The 8,767-nt window shown below is 37.4% G+C and overlaps 1 protein-coding gene across 1 annotated transcript; it reads left to right on the forward strand.

Annotated features, from left to right (window-relative positions):
- Positions 1-131: 131 nt before the first annotated feature.
- LOC141616941 (putative sugar phosphate/phosphate translocator At5g05820) lies at positions 132-8,193 on the forward strand. The gene is made up of 4 exons (XM_074434109.1): positions 132-736; positions 6,325-6,428; positions 6,773-7,001; positions 7,723-8,193. Exons 1-4 carry the CDS (start codon positions 296-298, stop codon positions 7,867-7,869), a joined length of 921 nt encoding a protein of 306 aa, XP_074290210.1. The 5' UTR covers positions 132-295; the 3' UTR covers positions 7,870-8,193.
- The last annotated feature ends 574 nt before the right edge of the window (positions 8,194-8,767 follow it).

Consider the following 8,767-nt stretch of genomic DNA (forward strand, 5'->3'; position numbering starts at 1 on the left):
GGATACGAGAATTTGTATAAATTGTACTCCGTATTAATGTTTACTCTGAAAATGAGAATCAGTGTGTCAGAAACCAGCTGGACCAAGTCAATTAGTCGGCAATCCGATTGACATATGCTTATGCTTTGATCGGAATTATTCTTCTTCTTCACACACACACTAAAGTCAGTCAGATACCTACTTACACTTCAATTAAAATACTCAAAATCACTCCCCCAAATCATACTCATTTTCCCCAAATCTTCCCCAATTCAAAACCCTAATTTCCCAAATTCCCCAAATCAACCCTTCCAAAATGCAGCCATCCTCAAAATTCTACACAATTAGACTAATCCTCTTCTGGTATTCATCAAATATCGGAGTATTACTCTTAAACAAATACTTATTATCAAATTACGGATTCAAATACCCAATTTTCTTAACAATGTGTCATATGACAGCTTGTTCATTATTCAGTTACATTGCAATTGTTTTTCTTAAGATTGTTCCAATGCAGACGATTAAATCGCGGATTCAATTCAGCAAGATCGCTACTCTTTCCGTTGTGTTTTGTTTTTCCGTTGTTTCGGGGAATGTTTCGCTTCGGTTTCTTCCGGTTTCGTTTACTCAAGCTGTCGGTGCTACGACGCCGTTTTTTACGGCGATTTTTGCTTGTGTTATGACTTTGAAGAGAGAGGGTTTTGTTACTTATCTCACTCTTGTTCCTGTTGTTACTGGTGTTATTATTGCCAGTGGGGTATGTGCTCTTTTTTCGGCTTTTATAAAGACGGTTTTAAATGATGATTCATGTTAGTTGAGCCCAAGTAGATTTAGGAGTAATTAGGAATAAGGCTATGTGGTGTTGTTGAAGTAATCTGATTGCTTTAGCTGATTAGCTCAGTAGAATTGTTAGATTCGTGTGAGTTGGCGGTTTTAAATGATGATTCATGTTAGATTGTTAGTCGAGCTCAAATCTTTTTGGGAGTAACGCTATGCTGTTGTTGTTGTTGTTGTTGAAGTAATTTGATTGCTTTAGTTTACCAGAATTGTTTGATTCATGTGAGCCGGCGGTTTTAAATGATGATTCATGTTAGTTGAGCTCAAATCATTTTGGGAGCAAGGCGATGCTATTTGTTGTTGTTGAAGTAATTTGATTGCTTTAGTTTACTAGAATTGTTTGATTCATGTGAGCTGGCGGTTTTAAATGATGATTCATGTTAGTCGAGCTTAAATCATTTTGGGAGTAAGGCGATGCTATTTGTTGTTGTTGAAGTAATTTGATTGGTTTAGTTTACTAGAATTGTTTGATTCATGTGAGCTGACGGTTTTAAATATGATTCATGTCAACTTCCAATCATTTTGGATTTAAGCCTCTTGTTGTTGAAGTAGTTTGATTGATTTGGTTCAATAGAATTGGTAGGAATGTGAAGGCGGGAAATGCTTAAGTGTACATCCGGTGTATTATGTCATCGTATTACCTTAGTCAATGAGAAAGTTAAAGACGATAAATCTCATAAAAAAACAAGGTAGAATCTATTGGTGGATCTAGGGAGGCTAGTTGTGGTGGTCTCCCCCAAACAATGGAAAATTTGATATCTTTAGTTAAATTTTCGATTTTTTTCTTGGCGCACCTTATTTCAAGTAGTAATTCGCTCCATTTGAAATTTTTCGCTCCCTAATGCTAAATCTTGGCTCTGGAATGGTAGAATCTAGTTGAAGTTAAAAAGAGATTTTGATAAACTTTATGATGTGGTATGGACCTAAGATTTATTCATGTGGAGACTTTGGGAGTGTGTTAATACGGTATTATCATTGAATTACAAAAATGAGTTAAAAATGGAAGTATGTTCAAGTTTGTTAGCTGTGAGTTCTAGGTTATTTGTTAGTGTGGTGTTTTTAATAAACTTTAGGTAATAAATTTGGTTTGCTAAGATGGTAGTTATATACGAGAGATTGTTTCAGCTTGAAGATTCAAGTTGTATTCTCATGGAACTACGGAAACTTTCGATATTGCAAGTGGTATATACATACATGTTAGAGTAATAGATTGCCTCCCGTCGCCACCTCCGGCGAGACTCACTCATTCAGCAATCACCAGCCACCAGGTCCATATTTCCTTTTATGGCATGATTTGTGTGGCCCAAATTCAATGAAGTGTGGGGTAGTGTGTTTTGTGTGACCCAAATTCATTTTTTTTTTTTATTTCTTCGCTTTTGTGTCAAAACCAAATGACAAAAATTGATAGAGAACTGTGGGGTAATGTTGTCGTTGCAGCAACTGCTGTTGCGGTTGTTGTTGCTGCTGATGAGAAGGCATTGTTTTGTTAAAGCTTGAGTTTCCTGCAAATGATTTGGAGTAAAAAATAAACCATTTTAAAAACTCTGTTTTTAAGAACTTGTAGTTGTACTACAGTGAGTGTGAGTTCTGTATGTGGGAAGTTTAAATAGACTAGTAGCAGTAGTAGTAGTATGGATTTACACAAATTCGTGTTTCGTCTCAAGTTTAAGACTGTTCAAATGTTCATAAACAAGAAATTAGTTGATGCTTTTTGTCCTTTGTCCTTAGAGTCAGCTTGTTATTTCTCTATTTACTGCCTTGGCAGTATTAGGGGTTGTTTGGTTGCCATAAGGGAATATAAATTCACATGAACTCCAATTTCATATGAAATGAAAATTCATGTGAATTGCACAAAAAGTGTTTGGTTGGCATATGGGCAATGAATTCATGTTGGAATTGCCACTTACCTAGGGGGGTTAGGTAGGTGACTTCCTCCATAATGGAGGAACTTAAATTCCATGGGAAGTTCCACTTCCCATGATTTTGGCAAAGTTCATAATATTGCAATTCATGGGATTTTCAAAATCCCATGAATTTAAAGGGCAACCAAACAAGCACTTAGTGTGTTAGCTTTGCATCTTGTAATTTCTTTTCTTATGAAATGATAACCTTTTGCAAAAAAAAAAAAAAACCGAATATGAAATGACCTTAGGGGCGTTCATCCAACGAATATGAGGTACACAAAACTGAGAGATAACACAAGTGCAACTCAATGAGTAGCAATAGTAGAAATACACACTACAAACAAAAAAAATCTTGAAGTTCAAATGTGAAATAGATTGCCTACCATAACAATAGTAATAGTAATGAGGAAGTAACTCATAAGCATGTGTCTTCCTATAGATTAGTGGCCACAAAATATTTAGGAGAAATAGGTCGTTGAATATAGGGTCCAACATTTTCGGCCATATTGCTAAGAGTGCTAACTAATCTCGGTCTATCAGAAAGAGGCTTCCGTGCTATATTTTGAAATGAAAGACTTTCCGGAGGCATATGACAAAGAAAACGTCCACGAGCATCAGCATCCAAGTGTCTAGTAGACTCGCTATACACAAACGCCATCTGCTGGCTATTAATGACGGTACTGAATGGTTTTCTAAAAGTCCGGCCTGGACATGAGGAGTTTCCGGCCTCAAAGTGAGGTCGAAGGGCCTGGACATGAGGAGTTTTCGGCCTCAAAGTGAGGTCGAGGGGTGTAGACATCGACAGTCTCTAGGGATCCGGCCTCGAGGAACTTATATTCCTTGCGCACATTCTGTACAAATTCTACACACTCCTCGTGGTCCTCCTCAACATCATTTTTCGGGATTCCCAACCGAGAGAATTGAGGGGTCTAGCGCATAGGTCCTCAAGCCACCTCCATCATCATTCATTGGACCAAAGACAGTGTGCATAAATAAGCGCACTTTACTATCAGTAATTTTTTCTACTTCTCCATTCAGGAATACACGTTCCAACTTGTGGACAATAGACATGACCATGTTGCGCATCTTTGGAGTATTATAATCAGGAAACAGTGCATCCATAAGTGTAGACCACACGTTTGAATCGTTCCAATCAACAGGTGGGTACGGGTCCAAACTATGCCTGGCTTTTGCAAGCTCTCCCATAATCAAAGAACAAATTACAGGAGACATTTCCATTGGCAACATTGAGAGGATATTTCGTCCCTGTTAGTGTACAAATAGTGTGTGAGAACAACAATTAAATGCAGAAAAGCATTTAAACAAAATGGGCCAAACAACCAAATAGGTAAAAAAAGTAGGTGTTTGACGACAGATTGGTAAAAAAACTACTCAAGGCGACAAATAGGTAAAAAAAATAGAGATTCCCGACATATACACAGAAAAACAAGGCGTGTGGTTCCAAACACTCAATATACACTTTTTTGGGTTGGAATGTATGCTTATTTTCCTTGAGGACTTTCCTTTCCTCTTAAAAAATCAAAACCCAGAAACTTATCTCTCCATTCTCCACCATGAGTCCATGACTCAATCATTTAGAAATTAGATGATTAGAACAACCTCAAGCATTTAAACTAAAAGAAACCAAGGAATTAGATGATTAGAACAACCTCTCAGTGTTGCCAATGGAAATGTCTCCTGTGATTTGTTCTTTGATTATGGGAGAGCTTGCAAAAGCCAGGCATAGTTTGGACCCGTACCCACCTGTTGATTGGAACGATTCAAACGTGTGGTCTACACATGGATGCACTGTTTCTGATAATAATACTCCAAAGATGCGCAACATGGTCATGTCTATTGTCCACAAGTTGGAACGTGTATTCCTGAATGGAGAAGTAGAAAAAATTACTGATAGTAAAGTGCGCTTATTTATGCACACTGTCTTTGGTCCAATGAATGATGATGGAGGTGGCTTGAGGACCTATGCGCTAGACCCCTCAATTCTCTCGGTTGGGAATCCCGAAAAATGATGATGATGAGGACCACGAGGAGTGTGTAGAATTTGTACAGAATGTGCGCAAGGAATATAAGTTCCTCGAGGCCGGATCCCTAGAGACTGTCGATGTCTACACCCCTCGACCTCACTTTGAGGCCGAAAACTCCTCATGTCCAGGCCCCTCGACCTCACTTTGAGGCCGGAAACTCCTCATGTCCAGGCCGGACTTTTAGAAAACCATTCAGTACCGTCATTAATAGCCAGCAGATGGCGTTTGTGTATAGCGAGTCTACTAGACACTTGGATGCTGATGCTTGTGGACGTTTTCTTTGTCATATGCCTCCGGAAAGTCTTTCATTTCAAAATATAGCACGGAAGCCTCTTTCTGATAGACCGAGATTAGTTAGCACTCTTAGCAATATGGCTGAAAATGTTGGACCCTATATTCAACGACCTATTTCTCCTAAATATTTTGTGGCCACTAATCTATAGGAAGACACATGCTTATGAGTTACTTCCTCATTACTATTACTATTGTTATGGTAGGCAATCTATTTCACATTTGAACTTCAAGGTTTTTTTTGTTTGTAGTGTGTATTTCTACTATTGCTACTCATTGAGTTGCACTTGTGTTATCTCTCATTTTCGTGTGTTTTGTGTACCTCATATTCGTTGGATGAACGCCCCTAAGGTCATTTCATATTCGTTTTTTTTTTTTTTTTTTTTGCAAAAGGTTATCATTTCATAAGAAAAGAAATTACAAGATGCAAACCTAACACACTAATACTGCCAAGGCAGTAAATAGAGAAATAACAAGCTGACTCTAAGGACAAAGGACATAAAGCAACTACTAATTTCTTCAGCTTGAAGATTCAAGTTGTATTCTCATGGAACTACGGAAACTTTCGATATTGCAAGTGGTATATACATACATGTTAGAGTAATAGATTTAGATGCTAGTTTTGCTGATTCGTTTTGGATAATGTGTTTTAAATGTCTAGTTGGTGTAGTCATAGGCAAAACGAAGCTGTAATACTAGATGATAATTTCATGATACATTATACCTTGGTGTTAGTCTCTAGTGGAGGATGTCATCTCTAAGAGCAAATGGCTGAAGACTTTTAAGTAAGATGATTTATTTTATATCAATATATCACCAACCAAAAACGACATGTCTGTTTGTGAACAGTTCTGTTGATGATTGACAATAATTCACTGAATTTTTTAAGTAATACTAAATGGAGAGGATGCTATTATGAAATGGAGTAATTAGCTGAATTTGTCAACCATGAGCTCACGAGTCATGGTTTTAAAACTATTTTTCTTGGTTGTACTTGTATGGGAGTAGATATTGCTATTTCACTTGTTTTAATTAGATTTTTAGTGGTTTCTGAACCATACAAATATGTAGCTGATGGATGGTAGTAGATGATGAGATCCGAATCGATGATAGTAATTAATTAGGTTGTCTTTCCTTTTAATGACAGGTCTAGTTTTGGTAGAATGTCTGAAGCAAGCTGTCTAATTATTTTATTCTTTTATCTGAGCTGCTTATGGTGAATTCTGATGTTTGGTAGCCTATGTTGGTTGATTGATGTTTACTTGAAGGGAGAACCCATGTTCAATATGTTTGGTTTCATTATGTGCCTTAGTGCGACTGCTGCACGAGCACTCAAGACTGTACTTCAAGGGATTTTACTCTCATCTGAAGGGTAAGAATCTTCTTTACTCCATAGAACGGAGGGTATCTTGGGTTAATTTTTGCTTGGTTTGGAATATGCTGGATTTAAGAAAATGACCTGCTGGATTCTGTGTGCCTCCTGCATTGTAAAGTAGCCAAGCATCGATGCACTTTACGACATAATTTTCATATTATGGGTCATCCAGAAGTAACATATCCTTGAGTTTTTAACATAGGAGTAAGGCTGCACACTTCCAGCCTCCCTTACTCGACACAAGAACCATTGAGACGTTGGGGGTAATATTGTTGTGTACTTGTGTTGACGACCATTTTACTGAATTTCGATAACTCATGGGTCTTAATATCATTCAACAGGGAGAAGCTAGATTCTATGAACCTTTTGATGTACATGGCACCTGTTGCTGTTGTTTGCCTAATTCCAGCAGCCCTTATAATGGAAGAAGATGTGGTTGGGATAACTATAGCTCTGGCAAGAGAAGATAGCAAAATTCTTTGGTATCTACTCTTCAATTCTGCACTCGCATACTTCGTGAATCTGACCAACTTTTTGGTCACTATACACACAAGTGCCTTGACTCTTCAGGTATTCCTCAAAAATCCTTACAGTCTCTGCTTCACAAATCATCATTTGTTACTCTCCCATGCCCATTTCCTTAAAAAGACGTTCGCGCTACACAATATGAAAAGAAAGAAGAGGTCAGCATTTACCTCGGTCTCTTAATAAGGTGGCTCATAGTATAGCTAAAAGGGCTATGAGCCTGTAATGTTGGTCGTTATTTTACGGTTGCCAAAAAAAAAAAAAAAGCTTAGGGGAACTTTTGATGCCTTGGGTAGTTCGAACTGATACCTAAGTGGCTAAGTCACTCAGTTTGTCAAATAAAAGATAAAAATTTAATTTTGAATTCCTCCAGTCATTTTGAAATTTTGGTTGCTTCATAAATCTTGAATAATATTCGTAGGGGAAGTTGAGTGACGTCAACGCTTTCGAAGTAGCTTGATTTAGACTCGTTCTGAAAGGAGTCTTCATACTGATGAAACTTGTGCCAAAAACAGAGAATTTGCAGGCCCCCTTTGACAAATGCCACTCATTTGTTATTTTGTTGTGGTCCTTTGATCCCGTTTACCCGTTCAAATACTCATTAACCCTTAAAAGAACCCATATACTCATTAACCCTTAAAAGAAATTGCCTTACTTGAATTCTCACATGAGTAGTCTCATAATAAACGTTACTATGAGAATGGGATGGAGAGAGTATTATTTACGAGTTTCTTTGTGTTGCCGTATAATTATGCTTCAATGCCAGGTCTTGGGAAATGCTAAAGGAGCAGTTGCAGTGGTCGTCTCAATATTGATATTTAGGAACCCTGTATCAGTAACAGGAATGCTTGGCTACTGTCTCACCATAACCGGAGTAATTCTGTACAGTGAAGCCAAGAAACGAAACAAGTAAAATTTCGGAATCTACTTGGTAAGTCTTCTTGTTGAAGTGAAATATTACGGTAACTATCATCATCAGATTGGAGGTTGCAGATTGTCTGAATGGTGCCTGGTTAGGGATGATTGTTTCACCCGATCACCTCACCCAAGTAGATATCTATCGGCCTCAGATTAAATGGGTGATATATTGGCGATGATTCTTCGATTTTCTACAAAAAATGTGGATACGAGTGAATTTAGGGTGAGGTATGGACATTCCACCCAAAAATTAATTTTGATTTTTTGTGTTTTGTATAATTTAGTTCTAAAAATATATAAAAATAAAGCAATTCATCGATCTCTGAACCTTCGAATATGTTGATACAATTGTCATTGATCCTCGTCTCTCTTTCTCTTTTTTCTCTTCAGTTTTTTAGTAGACGGCAAATGATTTCCATCATTCCAACTCACTTTTCATAATTAAATTGCTAATTTTGAAGCTGTAAATCCATACATCTTTGTATTTCCTTTAATTTGCAAAATATATCTTGTGCAAGTTTGAAATTTACTGCGAGGAGTGGCAGAGCTGAGTCAAATTGGTCGGATCGACAGGAATTGGAATAAGAAGCCGAATCATAAATTTCATTCACATTTTGCATTATTCACTTTAGCTCACACACCACTCTTTTGAACACAAGAATGATTCTCAGATCCGACCCCTCTTACTCCGCTATTCAGTATTTACGAGTATCCTTAAGGTAGTAAGTAATGTTAAGGCCCTGTTCTTTTGGACTTAAAGTCACTTAATTTAAGTTCAATTCAATTCAATTCAGATCCTATAGTTTAGTAAAGTTTAGATCCTACAAGTTCAGAAAAGTTCAGATCCTATAAGTTCCGTTCAGTTCAGATCGGTTTAAGTCCAAAAGAACAGT

Source organism: Silene latifolia, chromosome 1, assembly GCF_048544455.1.
Source record: "Silene latifolia isolate original U9 population chromosome 1, ASM4854445v1, whole genome shotgun sequence".
Taxonomy (NCBI): domain Eukaryota; kingdom Viridiplantae; phylum Streptophyta; class Magnoliopsida; order Caryophyllales; family Caryophyllaceae; genus Silene; species Silene latifolia.